Source organism: Ascaphus truei, chromosome 5, assembly GCF_040206685.1.
Source record: "Ascaphus truei isolate aAscTru1 chromosome 5, aAscTru1.hap1, whole genome shotgun sequence".
Lineage (NCBI taxonomy): Eukaryota > Metazoa > Chordata > Amphibia > Anura > Ascaphidae > Ascaphus > Ascaphus truei.
This window is the reverse complement of record NC_134487.1, coordinates 36938756-36958425: the sequence shown is the minus strand read 5'-3', so window position 1 is coordinate 36958425 and position 19670 is coordinate 36938756. Positions and strand designations below refer to the sequence as shown.

The 19670-nt window shown below is 40.6% G+C and overlaps 1 protein-coding gene across 4 annotated transcripts in view; it reads right to left on the bottom strand.

Annotated features, from left to right (window-relative positions):
* Nucleotides 1–4386: 4386 nt before the first annotated feature.
* Nucleotides 4387–19670, bottom strand: part of FAM185A (family with sequence similarity 185 member A) — a 60416-nt gene continuing 45132 nt past the window's right edge. The window contains exons 5-8 of one of the 4 annotated variants that reach the window (XM_075599624.1): nt 13573–13614; nt 7262–7357; nt 6410–6559; nt 4387–5729 (exon numbers count right to left, since the gene is read on the bottom strand). In XM_075599624.1, coding sequence (XP_075455739.1) covers nt 5614–5729; nt 6410–6559; nt 7262–7357; nt 13573–13614 — 404 coding nt within the window. In that variant the 3' untranslated portion in view covers nt 4387–5613. The remainder of the gene's footprint in view (nt 5730–6409; nt 6560–7261; nt 7358–13572; nt 13615–19670) is intronic. The other 3 variants (XM_075599625.1, XM_075599627.1, XM_075599628.1) reach the window with 3 other exon arrangements.

Sequence of the window (19670 nt, the reverse complement as noted above, 5' to 3'; positions counted from 1 at the left end):
ATAGGCCCCTTTATGTGGTTCCGTGAACAAGTAATTGAGTGCTACTGTATTGACAATTCTATGGAGTTGGTATCACTTAAGAAAATAAAAAGTGAGTAGCAACTCTCCATGGCAGCAAGTACATTGCTCTTGTCTTCAGATTACCCGACACAGTAAACCCTTAATCTATTCATCTCCACTGGTGGAAACTGCACACATGGTAATACAAAAGGGGTGTGTGGGGGGGGGGGGGAGAGAAATCTTTCTTACTGTGCAGTGCATGTTACAGTATTTCCATCTGATTCAAATAGAGTGGAATAAACGAAACAGTTTTCAGATGACAATTTTTTGACACTATAGAGCACAGCTGTACCGATTTAATATTTTTCCCTATATTTCACTCACAATATATGCAGTATTGTATTTCGCAAGCACATTGTTCCTGCAATAAACATTTCACTATCTAATTTTGGTGCTTCAGTCCGGGGGATATAAAGTGACGTGCCCAAGATCACAAGGAGAGACGATTCTGCCTAGAAGCAGGTTAACCCAGTCTGAATCCCAGTGTTCATTCTCTCTTGTATATATATATATATATATATATATATATATATATATATATATATATATATATATTGACATATTTTCTAAAAGCATGTGGGAAGTGAAGGGGACCTAGAGTCTAAATTACATTTCTTTTGCGTCACTGAACAAATGCCAAGCCAGAGCTTCAAATTGAAGACACAAGGCAAAAACTGGCATGTAACTTCAGAAATGAATAAAAATAAACTTATTGATATTGTCCTTTCCTTGCATCATTCCATACCAGTATAAATAGAACTGAAATAGATTCTTCTCAAATTAGATTCACGAAAATGAGCTAGGCAAAAACACAAAAACACAACATTCATTTGAATGGCCATTGATCTGAACGGTCACACATCACACATTCATGAATCTACCCCACCAAGAGGAAGCTGATGCTTCGTCTTTCATTTTCTGTAAAAGATGAGGAATCACAGTGTACTTACTGCATATACAGTAGCAAGATGGGAAATCCAAATAATTTTTTCTATCATAGTATTTTTTTAGTAATATGCACAGAAACTGGAACCACCATGGTCTTGTAATATCTTTTTCATATTTTTGGATACCCAACCATAGGAACAGGAGGAAAAATGCACGTTGAATTGAATAATCACCGAATTAAAATGGAAAGTGTAAGAAAAATCTGATCCCGTCTCATTCTGGCACAAGAATGACTAGTTTTCAGTTCATGGGCTTGACCATAAGATTCACCTAAGTGATACCATCAAGTTCTCAACCATCCTGTTTCAGCTGATGCTGGACTTATCCTCTGCCTTTTAAATGTAAATTCCAGATCTCTATTTTGAACAACTGGTGTCTATGAAGACTACACAGGAAGAAGGGTCTAGAAGGAACACCAAAAGTGCAAGGAAATTCCCAAGAGCAAATGCAGGAAGGGGAAAGCAAGAGATAGGCGTATAGGTCTGACATTGATACTATCCTACAGAAGCACATAGCCCAATCTTCACCTTGGCTGTTTGCTATAACATTATAATTCTTTTACAACTATGCAAAATTAAGGGAGTACTGCAATAGTTGGTGATCCCCTTTCTATCTGAAGTAACAGAAAATATTTTGAGAAGTATACTCTTGTTTTGTAACTTTGTATTTTATTGGATTATCAAATAAGGGATACAGAAATTAAAGGGGGGAGAGGGTGGGCCGGTGTTACGGATATATAAATAAAAGGGTTATGGGGTGTGGAGTAATGTGGGTACAATTCCAGTAGATTAGTATCACACCTGTCACAATTGGTCAATGGAAACCTTTTACCATAGATCCGTTATTCCAGGGCAGCGCCACCATATGTGTCCATTGTGCCACTCTGACCACATCCCCAGAAATATCTAGATGAAGTTTCGGCAAACATCTTATTAAGTCCGTCGGGGGTCAAGTACCATCTATATAGAACTTTGTATCCATTCTCTTTGATTGCTGCACTAATAGATGTCGAGGCTGTAGCGTTCCATATCCACCCAATCTTGGAGGTCAAGAATTCAAATCAGTCTCCCAGTGTCTGATGTAATGCAGATCTCCCCCTCTACAGGGAGGAATAAGTGCCTGATCTATTACTGAAATAAGGGCTTTACTCAGTGGGGATGAGCTGCAGATTGTTTACAAAAAATATACCCCAGAGCAACACATTTTTTTTAAACTGCGATAAGAAAGTGTCTTTTTGCATATAGCAATAAAGCTGTATATTTGGGATCCGTTTCACTTTTTTGAGGTGCATGAATATTTTAAGCTGCGTTGTTGGATAAATCTCACTTTGGTTAGCTCTCCTTCCACCAATCAAAACTGTCCCTACCGCACCCAGGGTTGAATAGGGGGTTATGAAATAGGGGTATCATGTTCGAGTCATGTGTAGTAAGGTTTCTTTTGGTTTTAATCCCATTCCAAAGGATAAGTGAGTGGTGTATAGTTGGGAGTACTTTTTTTTGGATGTCTCTGGAGCTTCTGGGAAACGGTAATAGACAGTTTGTTTGGAGTGGGCTGGAAAAGTCTCTCAATATCAACCCATCTGATTGTGCCATTGGGTACATGCCAAAGGGCCAGCTGTGCTATTTGTGCTGCTTGGCAGTAGGAGTTTATGTGCGGAACGGCCAGCCCTCCTTCCGACTTAGGCCTGAACAGTATGCTGGAGTTAACTGGAGGTTTTTTCTTGTTCCATATAAACTGTGTAACAGGTCTTTGTAAATAATGTCAGTTTGGCTGAGATTGGTAGAGCTCTGTAGAGATAGAAGACTTTGGGAAGCAGAGTCCTTTTGACTGCCAACATTTTCCTTAACCAGGAAATTGAGTAACGGCACCAGGTTTCAAAGTCCTTTTTTAGGGCTTTATAGACAAATTTTCCTTCTGTCTGGTATAGTGAGTTAGGGGTACAAATACAAGGTTTAGGGAAGTACCTCTGGTCTTCTGTCTTGACCTCTGGGAACGGGCCAATTTCCCCCTCTTCCCCCCCCCTTTGCGGCTTTCCTTGTCCTCCCTCCTATCCCTGTGTTCTTTCCCTTCCCCATTCACTGTGATTTATTTGGTGCCTTAGTAGTAGTCCGTTTGTGTATGTATCATGACCCTAAGTTTACACTCTTTGCTTCATCTATTATATTTGTTCATTAAATTATCTTTTGGCATTTTTGATCCTCATTTCTATTCGCCAGTAAGTGCTGGGAACCCACCCCCCACCTCTCTACTATTCAGTACCATATTCAAGTCACCCACTAGTATTAGATTGCCTTCTTTTAATTTCCCCAGGACGTCAAAGAACAGCTCATAAAACAATTTCAAGGAACCATTTAGCGCACAGACATTAGCTATTGTAACCTATGTGTTGTAGATTATGCCTGTTCGATTTATACACTTACCCTCTTTATCTAGTTTTTTCTTCTTCTGAAGTGCAAAGGGGATTCTGCTATTAGAATGGCAACTCTGTTCCTTCTCACCTGTGAGGAGGCAAGATAGACTTGTGGGAAGGACTTTCAAAATGGGTTATAGGGTGTCTTGTCAGAAAAGTATACTTTTTAAAGCCAACGTTGTCCTTTGATAGAAATTGCATTTCTGATTCGTTATGCATTAACTACCAATAAAATACTGCATTTTGTAGAGGCTAACGCAAATGTAGCAGACATGTAAAGCACATCAATCAGTCTTGGCTGTACATATCCTTTTTCACATCTATTTATATGTTAGGCGAAGCAGCAATAATACATTCCCACTCCCCCCTCACTATTTGTATATGTAAAACATGTGACAATATAGAATTCTATATTCTTACCTATGGCCGCGCTTATAGTGCTGGCGACGGCGACCTCGCCATTAGTGAACGTTGTAATTAGGTTTTTAGCGACATCGCTGGCGACAAGGTCAGTGACGTCACTAAGGAGGCGGCCCGCGCAATTTGATTGGTTTAGAGACAGTCATGTGGCTGCTGTCTCTAAAAAAAATCAAATCTACCCGTTAATCAGTGTAACTCAGCAGCTACAATGTATTCTTATATTACTAAGGTAACAGTATCTATTGTTACAGTTTGCAGCTCAAACTGCCGGGAATCTTGGTAACAAATTATCACAAACAGGAAAGTGTTGCAAAGATCTTGCACTGTTTGGGAGGTGTGCTACTGTGTAACCTGCTAAAGAAATCAAGGGATGCTTTAAAACTCAGTAAACATGGCATTAAGAGTTGGGAAAAAATGCAGTACGTATTATCGAATACTAAAAAATTTTTTTTTTTTTTAAACCCATAAGATTTCACATATTTTGCCGCTTTAATTGTAGACCATACAGAGTACAAATAACTAAGACATAGACCACACAACTCAAGTAATTTTGTTTTTTGTTTTATTGCAGACTGCAGTGTCCATCTAATACCTCTTATTTTCTGTATTTTATAATGACCTGCAACATGATGCAGACATTAGTGACAGGTTAACAGTTATCGTTCTGATGCACAAAGTGCAGGTTCTAAAAACAAAACAAAAAAATGATTAACAAGTGTATACTAGGATTACAAAAATATTTATAAAACAACCAATTTGATCACACAGGAGGATAGCCTAAAAACAGCTACCACAGTCATAAAAATAAAATGCTAATAAATGCATGCTTCAGTTATTAGATTGTCCTACATACAGAAGGGACTGTTTGCAGATTAGTTCTGGAGACAATACAGTATACAAATGAACACAATATAAAGACCACAGAAGGTACGACCTTCATTTTTTTTTCTATCCCTGTGACCAATAGCTTGGAAGAACCAAACTGTAGATAAACTAAACATTTCCACGGTAGTATCACCCATTTCTTGACTGTGATAATGAAGTACTGATAGCTTTTATTGTTGGTGGATTAAAATGCTATCCGTCAAATGTTACACAAGTCTATCCCTGAAGAGAAGCACACGGCTTATTCCCAAATGTTTAAAAAAAATCTCTACATGGCAGCACAAAACATGACCATGTAGTCACAGAAGGCACAGTGCATAAGACAACTTCTTAAAGCTGAATTCTTACTTTGGGATGCTCTTTCCTTGAAAATTAACATCCTGCAATATGAACCAATACAGCCAGTAAAATGTAATACTCGAGACAAAAGAGCTTCAACATTTAAGACCTAAAACATTGCTGTTGCTCTATAAAAAAATGGACGGGTCTACATCACTCTAACCCTCTCTGAAAATCAGCAGAAACACCCAGTGTTGTGAAGGGCTTTCGTGTTGGTAATTAATGTGGGTTAGAAAGCAGAGAAGGCGACAACACATAAATATTACATTTCAGGTTGTGGGACGCTCTGCATATTCTGCCTGTTATTTTTATTTTCTCTAAAGAGCAGCAGTTATGGAAGGTTGGAAGCGTCTGATTATACTCAACATCCATTTACATGTTCATTTTCAGAGCAAGACAAATTAACTCCACCAATCATACAATTCTCCGTTGGACAGCCTACCCATTTTAGACTCGGCTTCATTTCGAATTGTAGTGGCAAAACAAATGTCAGCGTTACCTATACTGATACCGTCAGTGACTTTACTACAATCCAGTGCAATAAGAAAGTCTCAGATTGTCTGCAGTTTTAGGGACTGTAGCCAGCTTTGGAGTTTTAGGGAAACTGTGCCTTTCTTGGTTTCTGCCTCAATCCAGCTTTCTCCTTCGTTCACCAAATTCATGTTTGCTGAGGAAAAATAAATAAAAAAGGTGGTTTAGAAACATGAGCCATGTTTACCAAGCTGTGCTTCATCCAGAAGACACCTTCCAGCGTTGAATTACACCTTATGGCCCATTCAAGTGAATGTGCAGTAAGAGGGTTCTGGCATAGCACCGCTTAGTAAAACATGGGCCATAATGTCAAGACACCCACAGAAGCGTTTCATGTTCAGAATTCACAACCACAAAATATTTCAACACAGTTATATAAATATATTATAACAGTTACAAATTATAATAAACTTTTTGTTTTTAGAAGGGTCCCTGTCGGTTACAGTGAATAGTAAGAATATCTGTATACCTTACATATGCTGACCTCTCTCCAGTGAAGCATGTTAATATGAATGTAAACAGAATTGCATACTGGAGGGTAATGCTGCTTTATTAGGACTTGAATGTAGTTAAACCATGTCCCTTGCAGCTCAGCATCACTAATGCACTTCATGTAATTACTCAAGTATATGCCTGTCTTCGGTTCATGCACTGTGACCACGGTACAGTCATCCTGTCCAGAAAACCAGATGGGAGGGGGTGGGGGGGAGGGGAAAGCATCCAAAAACCATGAAATCTCTTAAACATACGGGAGCAGATCTGCATATTCCTTTGCCAGGAGCACATGTAAAATAAAAGAAGTATATCAAACTTTACCCATTAGGGTTGTCTGACCCTCTCTGGAAATATTCTGGATTTGCTGTAATTGTATCTCAGGACACACATCAACCTTGGTTCCAGATAACTGTAAATAAGCTTGAAGTGTTGCTGGAATCTTCACTGTAATACACCCTGTTAAATGAAAATCTGAAATGCATTTACAGAACAATGGACAATAGTGATAGCCTACAGTAAATCAGAACAGGGCACTAAAATGGGAATGTGCAGTAAATCAATAATTCCACTTATCCTGTACATAAACCCAAATATATATAGTCAGTGTGTCTAGGTCAATAAGAATTAAAATCACTTATAAGGTACGGTATGGATTTAAAGGTGTAACCTTGGATATGCCTAATGGGAGTTTACCACACTGCAGTGAAAGGATATTTTGTAAATAAAAAACAGACAAAAAAAACTCTTGACGACTAAAGAAATATAGAAACTGCGAATGAATTGCAACATTGAGAATCAGGAAGTGTGCAAGTAATTTATACTAGCGTATAAAGAATAAACGAAAGCTGTGCTCTAAGCACCTTGCCACGGCACACACAGCAGAACGGGCACTTTGGATCAGGAATTCACAACTGGTCTGTGTGACCTGCTAACCTTATTTACCGTTAGATTATTATACCCATTCTCATTTAGAATCTTACAAATCATTTTCCTTTTAGAATCTACTTTTCCTAATCCTCAGTGTGAAAACCCCCGGCAGCTCTCAATCTCAGAGGAATATTGCGGAGAAATATTTTTTGCCGAGCCATCTACAGTTTTCCCAAGAGAACTACGTGGAATTGCTATGACATTGGAATCAAACTCTAAATCAGTGTCGTGCAACGATTGTCTCACCTTCTTCCGATTTCAGATGCACCTTCCCCACACGGCTGATATAAACATCTATAGCTCCTTGAAGTGTAGAAGCCTTTAGGCATCCATCAGAGGAGTCTGCAATGCAAAACACTATAACAGGGATCAAAGCGCACATTTGACAAATTTACCAATATTACACAGCCCTTTAGGGACCAGCAACGCACTGCCAAATATATTGCAGGAACAGGTTCCCCAACAGAAAGCTGCAACATCACAGCCATCAGAGCATTGCTGACCCTGACGGCCCTATTGTGTCCACCAGGTACCAGGGATCTCCAGAGGTTGGGTAACAAGGGATCCTCTCAAAGGGACCCATTGGTTCAGGTAACATAAAAACGAGCAGCGCAGATCGTTGCTTAAATGCTTGTTTCAAAATGTAGGCTGTGTTTAGCAGCTTCTTTATCATCATCATCATCATCATCATCTTTTATTTGTATGGTGTCAACAGTTTCCGCAGCACAATGTGGGAGGGAGGGCAATAACATTGTATGATAAGAATATATGTGAAGACAAACTGAGATAATAGGAAGGAAGTCCCTGCACCAAGGAGTTTACAATCTAGAAGAGTTCTGCAAATATAGTGGCAGTGAAGGTGTTAAAAGGTGCAATGCCACATCGGACCAAAGTGAACTAGGGGCAGTGTTAGGTTAAATAGGTTGTCTCTGTGACCAATGCCTTTTTCTTTAAGAAAATCAGACAACTGTGTTTTCAATAATTTCTGAAAATGTGAAGGTTCTCACATACAGAGGAATGCCGAGGAAAGGCCTTTATCCTAAAGATAACACTAAAGAAATAGCTAGGAGACCGGAAAAGGTTCTTAACATGCGTCAAGAATAATGAGAGGCGAAAGATAAAGGAGCTAAAACAACTCCCAAGTCTCAGTTTACATTGTGTAAACATTAGAACCCACTTATCCCTGACATTAGTTTACTTTGGTCCAATGTGCGGGCGGAGATATACATATATAGATACTGTATAGAGCACCAGGGTCTGGCTGTGCGGTGTTGGGCCTCTCAATAACTAGTGTGGGACAAGTAAGTGGAGCAGCAATAGAGGACCAGCAAGCTGAACTTGAAATTACTCAAAAGATGACTGACTCCTTACGCTGTTCTTTAACCTTCTTGTAATTACATATACTGTACATGATATACTGCTTACATTTACCTTTTGGCAATGCATAGCAAGCCCCTCTGCATAATAACCCTCCACCCTTTCCAATGTGGAAATAACACTGCAGTGATTCCAAGATTGCAGAGATGGGGGTTAGTTATAAAGCAAATGTGTCTCCAGAATACAACAGATCTGGAGTTTTGTTTTTGAAGCAGATATGTATCTTCTACTGGCCTGTAAGGGCACTGTGGCAGAGGTTATGACAGGAGACTTACTTTCCCACTGCAAGTGCAGGCTTCTACTTTGCCACAGTTATACAACAAAAAATAGGCTTTTCCTCTGCCAAGGTGTAGCAAAATACAGTAGAGCAGATTAAAGTCTATTACAGCAAGTAGTTCACAGCAAGCAAATTCAAGTACAGACCTCAGGCTTAGTGACTATCTGCAGCCCAGGAACATAAAATACAGAATTTTCTGAAGCTAAAGTTCAGCTTCGCCAGCGTATGAAAGTCCATATACTTCTATATAGGTACCGGGTGTCCCCATGCATCTTAGAGAAACCCTTCCCTTACCTGCCTTAGGCTAAGTCCACAGTATAGGCGCGCGTGCCTGCTGCTACACAAGAGATCCTGTGGCAATGTTATAATGCGAGCGACGGGGAGGCGTGGCCGTGACATCACTAAGGCGGTTTGCCCTCATTGGCTGAACCGCCCACGTGACGCCAAAAGACAAAAAGCTTGTGTCATTTGGAAATGCTTCCGTGCCGTCACCCGTGCACGGGCAGTATGGATAGACTCAGAGGAGCCATCTCTTGTTCGTGTCACACACACGATCACTATGGATGAGGCCGTATAAACCCTTGCTAGACTGTCACCCAGCAACTCTGGTTGTTAACAGGCCCTGTTACATGGCCCCAGTAGGAACAATAAGTAAATACAAATATGTGAGGATAATCGAGCAGTATTCTCTGGAGAGAGCAGTCCTAGGATTATGACTCACTCAGGGGGAGGGTGGGAAGGAGATTATTTATCAGAGGATAACTGGTCTCCTCATGCTATGCCGCAAATTTCAATAATTCACAAATGTTATTTATTTATACAAAGTTTTACCAGGGAGTTACCTCTCGTTTTCAAATATTTATTTATAAAATATTTTACCAGGAAGTAATACATTGAGAGTTACCTCTCGTTTTCAAGTATGTCCTGGGCACAGAGTAAAACAAATAATACATGGTTACAAGTACAGTTACATAAATGAAGAAGGTATACATTATATACAAGACATTGCGTGCACAGTTAAAGAAAATATATATTATGAGTGTATGAAACAGTTACAGACCAGATTAAATTGTGAGACAGCCTTAGATTTGAAAGAACTTAAGCTGGTGGTGGATATGAGAGTCTCTGGTAGGTTGTTCCAGTTTTGGTTTTCATGTCCTGGGCACAGCGTTACGATGACGTTACATTAAAGGAACAGGGCTGTACAGTATATATAAAGACATTGCATGAACAGTGAAAGAGAATATATGATCTAGGCGTATGGAACAGTTACCGACCAGATCAAAATGCGAGACTGCTTGAGTCTTGAAAGAACTTAGATCGGTAAGTGGCTTTGAGCAGCTTGGGTAGATTGTTCCAGCTGTGAGGTGCCCGGTAAGAAGAGGAGGAGCGGCCGGAGTCTTTGTTGAACCTTGGGCCAGGGTCGACTTTATGGCGGTGCTATTGGTGCAGTTTCACTGAGCCCCGCGGTTACAGAGGCCCGCGCTCTTCCTTACAACAATTAAACCAATTGCTTGGGGACAGAATGGGGCCTCTGTAACACTCACCATTCCGGTGGCATCTCCTCCTGCAGGGTCCCTCATCATGGCAATGCTGTGACAACAGGACGTCACAACGCTGTGCAGGGTCATGTTGCTCTGACAACGGGACGCCCTATGGCACTGCATTGCTGTGACGCTGCAACATGTCATGGCGACACAATTTGACGTTGTGGAGTCAGGATGTTGGGACGCTGAGGAGACGCCGCAGATAAGAGGCCTCACACATTTCCCTGCACCAAGCCCCGCGAACATCCCAGTGGCCCTGCTTGGGACTGTGAACAGTCTTTAGGAGTCAGATCTCAGATAAGTGCTGCATGGCGTAGGGGCGAGGAGCTTGCCCAGAAAGTATTTGAAAACAAGACAGAAAAAAATAACTTTGCACCTAGACTCAAGTGATTGCCAATGTAGTTCTTTGAGCATTGCTCAGTGATGTGTGCCATAGTTACACTTTACGACAAAGTGGCATATTGAATTGTAGAGGGTGTCTAGCTTGCCAAGGTGAGTTTGGGAAGATGTACCATATACTATGTTCGAATCGCATAGTCTATAGTTGGCATTAGCATCTGCTGTGCGATGCATGTTCTGACCAGCAAACTTAGGGAAGATTTATTCCTATAAAGTACACCTAATTTGGCATAGGTTTTGGATGTCAGCGTATCAATATGCACCCCACATGTTAAATGGAAATCAAACCATATGCCCAGATATTTAAAACTAATACCATTCTAGCCCGTCACTAGAGTTGGTTCTGATCTATACTGTAGCTCTGTCATTTGAGCTTTAGAAATGTAGCCTTCATCCCAAATACTATTGCTACAGTCTTGTCCGTATGTAAAAATGGTTGGTTTTAGGAAATCCCGTGTTCAAGCCTTGAAAAATCAGATTGAAGTACGTGTCCAAAATCAGAAAGAGTGTGCATATAAGATTACGTCATCTGTATACATGTGTATTGAAGCTCCCTTACAAGCTGTACAGTAGGTAGATCATTAATGAAGACAGAACAGAGCCTTGCAGGACACCACAGGAGACCAAGGGGTTGGGGTTGGAGCCCGAGATAGACACATTTTGGGATCTACCTGATAGGTAGGATTGAAACCAGTTTAAAGCTGCAGTTCAGTCTTTTTTTTACATTTTTTTTTACTTCAATAGTTTCATGTGGGCAATCTCTAATTACCTAAAGAACTGTATAGCTGCAGGTCAATTCGTTCTCCATGTATTGATAGACGAAATTGGTGACATAATTAGAGCTGGCATATGTTTTTATTTGCTTCTGTCAGTCAGTGGAAGCTCATGAATATTCATGAGCACTCCTGCACTGACATGTGCTAAAGGGAGGGCAGGGCTGACAAAGGGGTGTGCCAGGGCTTGTGACAGGACATGAAGGGGCAGTGCCTTAGCAAATGGCTGTTAAAATAGAATACAAGAAAATTGGTCTTTCAAAGTTGTTTTTTTAAAAATAGAAAATGCTAAAAGTATTTTTTCTTACTACAGAACTGATTTATTAAAAAAAAACATACTGAAGGATATTGACTGAACTGCAGCTTTAAAGCATGCTTCCCTATTCCAGAGCACTGACGCTGGTTTAAGATAACAAGATACAGTAACATGATCAACAGCATCAAAAGCCTTTGCAAAATCTAGGAAATAGCTTTACAGCAGGGGTGATTGTGCTGGTCTTTGGACATATCATATTTTTGGGATCACTGACAAAAACGACTCCTATTTATTAGCAAGTGTGTTTATGCCTAAACGGTCTAAATGTCCCCCCTCCCCCCCAAAACCCCCAGTGTGGCTGAGGTTTATTTTCCGTCTTCATTATAGCCCCCACAGGAAAGTTGTGACTTGTAATCATAAAAAAAGAAAGAAGAAAAAAAAAAAAAAACACTTAAATCTGAAGCTTGGCTTTAAAATTAAATACAAGTTATCTGGAATTGTTCTAGCTACTGTATGCGAGGCTACCCGGAGAATGGCTTTGAAGCATGAAATGCCTTTAAGGAATTGGCAGAATTTCCAAAATAATGCAGATACGAGGGCAGGAACCTTTTTTTTTTCTCAATAAATTGGCAATAAAAGAACCCCGGTAGCCGATTTTCCTCACTACCATAAACTAACAAGTTAGAAGGGATGTTCAATACAATGACTAAAATCGTATTTTGACAATTTACAAAAAACATGAAGGAAAATGTAGAATAACAAAACAATATTGTTGAGTCATTGAGGTTTTTTTGGTGGAAAGAAATGTGGTTATTGGAAACTGTATTACGCAAAAATTACACAGAAATCGAGACCAGAGAGGGTCTAATCTTGAAATAACAATCTATTCCTGCTCAGAGTTTGCTACTTAAGGTATACAAAATTGAAGTGAATAAAGCGATAATCCCACAAGGTCACAACAGAGGCACCAGACCAGAAATTTGTGTTTTTTAGACATTAAATTGTTATTAAATGACCTGTGGGCTTCTCAGAAATCAAGTCCACATGTTCCATTCATCAAAGATCAGTTCCACATACCAGCGACTTCAATTTCATGAGAACGCTTCCTACCTTTCATTTCCATACTTACAAATATATTCCATCCTCAATCGCAGTATCACATCACTAAATCCGATTTGCACAAACATAACAGAGGGAATCAAAACTAGTCTACACGTGGGCAGCCCCATCTGAGGGAGGAATGTTCTTCTAGATTTTAGATCCAATACATTCTCAAAGCCCTTTCAGAATAACCGGGGAAATTCACTAGGGGCCTGGGCGGAGTATCGCACCGTGATCCAGCGTTAAAAGGGCAATCACTCCTTGGATCAAAAAGTGTACTGATGCCACTGACCTGTGTTAACAAATTATACCTTTATGCCTTTTTTTTTTTTAACCCGAATCTGAAGCCTATGCATGAACATTAACATGGTGAGCCGAGACTTGGGAGGGGTTTTATTACCGTGGGTTCTTCCATTTTTTTTTAATGATGTCACGGTGTGTTGAACATGTGTTTGCAAAGCCAATGTGCCTCTTTCCCCTTATCTCTATTGTCTCTCTAAAAAGACTACGTGGGTTAAGGGTAAAGAAAACATGATTGACAAACGGTTCCCCATTCTGAGGCCCCTAGGAAATGCAATACCTAATTAATTTCCAGGTAAAGAAAATAAGCCAAATGTTTTTTTTAGCACGGTTAGATTAGTTAAAGAAGTCACTTATTCAATATGCTGTGAACCCACTGGCCCGTGCTGGAAAGATTTGAGTCAGATTCATTTGAATGCAGCTGAACTCTTCTCCTGCATGGGGAAGCGGCTTCACATGTTGAATTGGTTGTACCCAACCAAACATTGAAAAACGCTCTTACAAAAACAACGAAGTAGAATGCATACCTACTGTAATATTTCCTTGTTCTGTATGAAGCCCCGTGTCACCTGCAAGAAAAGAACACATTACTTTGCTACTGAAACATGTTCCAAATGTATAACGTATAGCCGGTGCCTTCCATACACTCTGCTATTCCCTATAACTCACAAAAACACCTGAATGGATGCGTAAGAACAGGGGGGCTCAACTCCAGTCCTCAAGCTACCCCAACAGGTCAGGTTTTCAGGATATCCCAGCTTCAGCACAGGTGGCTCAGTTAGAGGCTCAGTCGAAGACTGCGTCTCTGAGCCACCTGTGCTGAAGCAGGGATATCCTGAAAACCTGACCTGTTTGGGTGACTTGAGGATTGGACTTGAGCACCCCTGGGTTAGAACATCTGTCAGGAGAAAAAAACAACTGTTAATTTTTTTTCTTAGACGTGTATGAGAAGTCACGTGAGTGTTAAAATCGCACAAGTCACATGTTGGCAGCAATAGTTTCATCAAATAACATCTTAAGATAAAAACAACAACAAAACACACACAGGGGCCTTCTTGTTCTCACGCCTTTCTTCATCTGTAGAACCTCAATTTTTCATCTTCACCATCTCCTTCTACTCTACGATTGTTATTATTAGCAGGGCACAAAATGTCTGGTTAAAGTGTGCCACAGGTAACCAAGAAACCATAGACCGTAAGGGCCCTATGCTGCTGCTGCTGTTGTAAGGTACTGCTCGGAGTTTGGAAGACCGCAGTTAGAGGCCCAGACCATGAAGCACTGGGACCCCGGGATGTGCCATCACTAACCCCAGTGCTCTACAATGCTGTGCAGTGTCAACCTGAACTTTGAGTGCGACTTTCTAAATTGTGACAAACCGTAAAACCTCTGCATCGGGTCTATATCACCGAGCAGGTAGGAAGACAGAGAAATGGGATTCATTGAACAAAGAGAAGGTAGAGCGGGGGAAAAGGATGGAAAAGAGAAATAGGTAAGAGCAGGAGAGTAACAGATGAAAGTACTACAGAGAAATAAGATGGAAGCAGGGAAATTAAAAATATAAAGCAAAGTAAAAAAGTCTACTCTAAACAAACCCCGACAAGTCACTGGGCCCATTGAGGTCCATAGGAGCTAGAAAAATATTGCACTAGCCCCTATAGCATTGAAGAGGTTGGGTGCAATTGTCATTAATATTATTATTTTTTTCCAGAGGATCTTTTGTCATATTTTAGGATGTTGTTATGCTTTCAAATTAACACTATTTGCTAAAAGTTGTGTTAGTGGGATTTTTGGGGCACCAATGCAATTGGATGTCATATTTCATGCCCTGATTATTATTACTAGAATTCATTCAGAATGTGTAATTTCTAGCAAGTGGGGTAGAATGGGGATGAGAAGCATTAATGGTTTCAGTGTTTCCCTCCCTGGTATCACACCTTCATTCTCACTTTCTGTTGGGATCCCACAAGGCTCTGTCCTCGGCCCTCTGATACGTTCACTCTACACCTCTTCTCTTGGTGAATGAAAACAATATTTTGCTTTCAGTATCATCTCTATGCCGATGACACCTAAATTGACCACTTCCACCTCTCTCGTCCTGTATCACCAACTGCCTATTCACAATCTCCTCTTGTATGTCCCACTGTTACCTGAAGCTTAATACAGTATGTCCAAAACAGAACTAATATGCTTTCCCCCTTCCACTGCCACCCCTACACCTAAACTCTCCCTCACTGTCAATAATACCACAATCAACACCCCAAGCCCACTGCTTAAAGGTCATCTCTACCCTATCCATTCCACATATTCAATCCCTCACCAAGTACTGCTATCGCCACCTACAAAATAAAATCGCTTGGATATGCCCTTTTCTCACTCATGATGCAACATTCTCTAATTTGGCATTCCCCTTGTATGACTGTCCCAACTTCAATCCATCCAAAACACTGCTGCTAGACTCCTTTACCTCACTGACAGCTCCACTCCCGCTGTACCACTATGCACATCCCTACACTGGCTTCCCATATCCTCTAGAATCAAATTTAAAACCCTAGCTCTGACTTACAAAGCGCTCATCACTGCCCCAACTTTCATCTCCGCTCTCACCCCAAAATATATATCTCTAAACACCCCCTACGTTCTGCCCACAACATCTGCCTTCCTGCCTTATGACCTCCTCACTCCCGGCTACAAGACTTCTCCCGTGCTGCAGCCTCTCTCTGGAACTTCCTACCACAAACCCTCAGACTCTCCCCCAGCTTTCAGTCATTTAAAAATTCACCTTTTCAAGGAAACCAATCGGACATACCCCCAATATCTGCTTCTCCCTCCAACCCTGTTGGGACCAGTTGTGCGGCTGGGCCAAATTCCAGCCTAACACCGTCTAACTCTCATCCCCTAACCGCAATGGATCAGCGGTCGGGCTGGACCATACTCCACCCCGAGGCATTCTTCGTCCCACTTTACCTTTTGTTCCAACATTGCCCATTATTCCTTCTAGAGTGTAAGCTCTCAGGAGCAGGGAACTCATTACCTTCTGTATTGGTTTGTCCTTATTTGGTATGTCATTCTGTTTATGCAATATACAAAACTCTGTATTCCCATTGTACCGCACTGTGGAATTTGTCTTCAGTGGGTGTATTGTATGTCTTTATTTATATAGTGCCATAAATGCACATAGCACTTCACAGTAGTAATACACGTCGTAATCATATAAATAACAAATAATATAAATAACAGGTCATGGGAATAAGTGCTTCAGACATAAAAGTAACATTAAGGAAGAGGAGTCCCTGCTCCGAGGAGCTTACAATCTAATTGGTAGGTAGGGGAACGTATAGAGACAGTAGGAGGGAATTCTAGTAAGTGCGTCTGCAGGGGGCCAAGCTTTATGTATCATGTGTCCAGGATTATCCACAGTGCTATTCATATGCTTCTTTAAGCAAATGTGTCTTAAGGTGGGTCTTAAAGGTGGATAGAGAGGGTGCTAGTAGGGTATTGAGGGGAAGGGCATTCCAGAGGTGCGGGGCAGTCAGTGAGAAAGGTTTAAGGCGGGAGAGGGCTTTAGATACAAAGGGGGTAGAAAGAAGACATCCTTGAGAAGAACACAAGAGTCAGTATGGTGCATAGTGAGAAATTAGGGCTGAGATGTAAGGAGGGACAGAAGAGTGGAAAGCTTTAAAAGTGAAGGGGAGAATTGAGTATGAGATGCGGGATTTGATCGGAAGCCAGGAGAGAGATTTCAGGAGGGGAGATGCAGAGACAGATTTAGGAAAGAGTAGAGTGATTCTGGCAGCAGCGTTTAGGATAGATTGTAGGGGAGACAGGTGAGAGGCAGGAAGGCCGGACAGCAGGAGGTTGCAGTAATCAAGACGGGAGAGAATGAGGGCCTGAGTCAGAGTTGTAGCAGACGAGTAACAGAGGAAAGGGCGTATCTTTGTGATATTGCGGAGGAAAAAGCAGCAAGTTTTAGAAGCGTTTTGAATGTGAGAGGAGAATGTGAGAGAGGAATCGAGTGTGATCCCTAGGCAGCGTGCTTGGGCTACTGGGTGAATGATCGTATTTCCAACAGTAATGTGGAAGGAGGTAGTAGGGCCAGGTTTGGGAGGAAGTATAAGGAGCTCTGTTTTTGCCATGTTAAATTTCAGTCGGCGGATGGCCATCCAGGATGATATAGCAGATACACATTCAGAAACTTTGGTTTGTACACCAGGTGTAAGGTCAGGGGTTGAAAAGTAAATTTGTGTGTCGTCAGCATAGAGGTGATATTTAAACCCAAGAGATGTGATTAGGTCACCTGGAGAAAGAGTGCACAGAGAAAAGAGAAGATCAAGTACACATAGGAGGGGCCAACTCCAGTCTTCAAGGGCCACCAACAGATCAGGGTTTAAGGATATCCCTGCTTCAGCACAGTAAGGAGCTCTGTTTTTGCCATGTTAAATTTCAGTCAGCGGATGGCCATCCAGGATGATATTCCAGAGAGAATATGTCTTCAGTGGATGTAGAGGGTGGAGGAGGGCTGCAGAGTGTGTTTTGGTATGTGTGTGTGTGTGTCTGCAGTTTTGTGGGTTTACAGGGGGCTGCAGTGTGTGTTTGTAGGTGTACAAGGGGGCTGCTGTGTGTGTCTTCACTGTGTGTTTTGTGACAGAGGGTGGAGGAGGGCTGCAGAGAGTGTTTGTGTATATAGAGGGGGGCTGTGTGTATATACAATTTCCTTTTAATAAACATGTGCAGTAAAAGAATGTTGACGATCATTCTTATAAAAATCAATATGACTAAAAAAGGTGTCCATCTTTATGAAAAATTAAAATAAGCCTACATTTAGCTTAGAATAGTAATAATCCCCTCAGAACAGGGCATTACTGGCCAATAATGCCCTGTTCTTTGGGGATTATTACTTAAATACTATATGTCAGATTTGTTTCTGCAATACGTGTACTGTACTTACACACCACATGCCTTTGCCATCCTAAGTATAAGAAAAGTAAGCTTCACTTTTAATCCCGTCGGTGCAGGAGGGTCCTGCCCCCACTGTGAGCATGTGATCGCTCCTGAGCAATCACATGACTGCGATGTCACTACCGTGACGCCGATGTCCCATTCTCATCAAGATCTCACTTTAGAAAACGAGCACAAGGCCATGACGTACATGGGCCCCCCGGGAGACACAGATTTGGTCGTACAATGTTAATACATTGCAGAGCTGATTACAAAAGATTTGTTTATTAGCATTAAAGGACTTGTCTGGACACCAAAAAAAATAAAATACAAATTTCTGCTGGATAACAGCGCAACCCTCTACTGCTAACAATTACAATCTTACAAAGTGCCCGTACAAATATTCAGCCTCCTGCTTTTATGTTTTTAATTGCTCGTTGGAGCTCATAATGAAAAAAAAAAAAAAAGTAAAAATATTTTTTAATTATTTTTGTATTTCAAAGATCTAGCAGCCTAGGGAAGTGTACGTCTTGCAGGCTGTTTTATCTTTTAATAGAACACGAGAGTTCATACATTAAATGAGATTATAACACACAGATGCTGAAACCTTATAGGCCTCCTCCATAGAGGCCTTATAGGGTACGCGAAAGTACACATCAAGAAGAGACTTGGTTTTAAAAGCTCTGTACACCAATATCATAATATACTAATTATATATATATATATATATATATATATATATATATATATATATATATATATATATATATATGAAAAAATAAATTGCAATCCCCGGCGCTAATAGGAAATGGAATATAGTACCAATTAATAAAGTCCAATGATAACTGATTAAGTCTTTGACAATTAACCACAGTCCCACAACGATTGACAGTGTTGCATTGATAGTCCTAAAGAAAATAGAAAGAACACAACAGCCATTGCGCAGTACCATAGAGGTGTTTAAATCCCCTTTCCCAGAAAATTGCCTACTTACAAAATTGCTGGCTTGTGTATTCGGTGGATAGAATCTGTGCTTGCTTCAAGCCTTTCCTACACCAGACCCCTCGTGATGTATTTCCAGTCTTCTGTCCCGAAATCCTCCGTTGACAAACACACCACAGATCATCCAACCGATGGAATGAGAAAGACCAAATGGTGCAATATTGCTACAAAAATTACTTTTACTCACAATAAAACTCTGGTAGGACACACTTACAATGTATCCTGCCTATAAAAATTACACTACTAAGTGTGTCCTACCAGAGTTTTATTGTGTGTGCGTAAAAGTAATTTTTGTAGCAATATTGCACCATTTGGTCTTTTTCTCATTCTCACTTTGTTGCCGGCATCAGTGAGTTCACTCTAATTCTTAGCGCTTGTATACAAAACATTGCAATTTGTGCACACAAGCTTCTTATTTTCCAGTAGGAACTGCTCTAAATCAGCTGGATTTATTTTTTACCAAATGGTACAGTATGTGTGTTTTTAGTGAATAGGAATCTCAAAAACTTTATTTTCACATACTTTCATTTATAGCTTAGACTACGCTTAGTTGCTAAAAAATGCAAACATTAAGCATTTATATAAACACTTGCATATGGGGAGTATTATCCATAACATATTTAAAAACAGACAATTTACTAAAAGAGAAAATTAGCAGATGAGTCAGACCAGGTGGTTCTTATCTGCC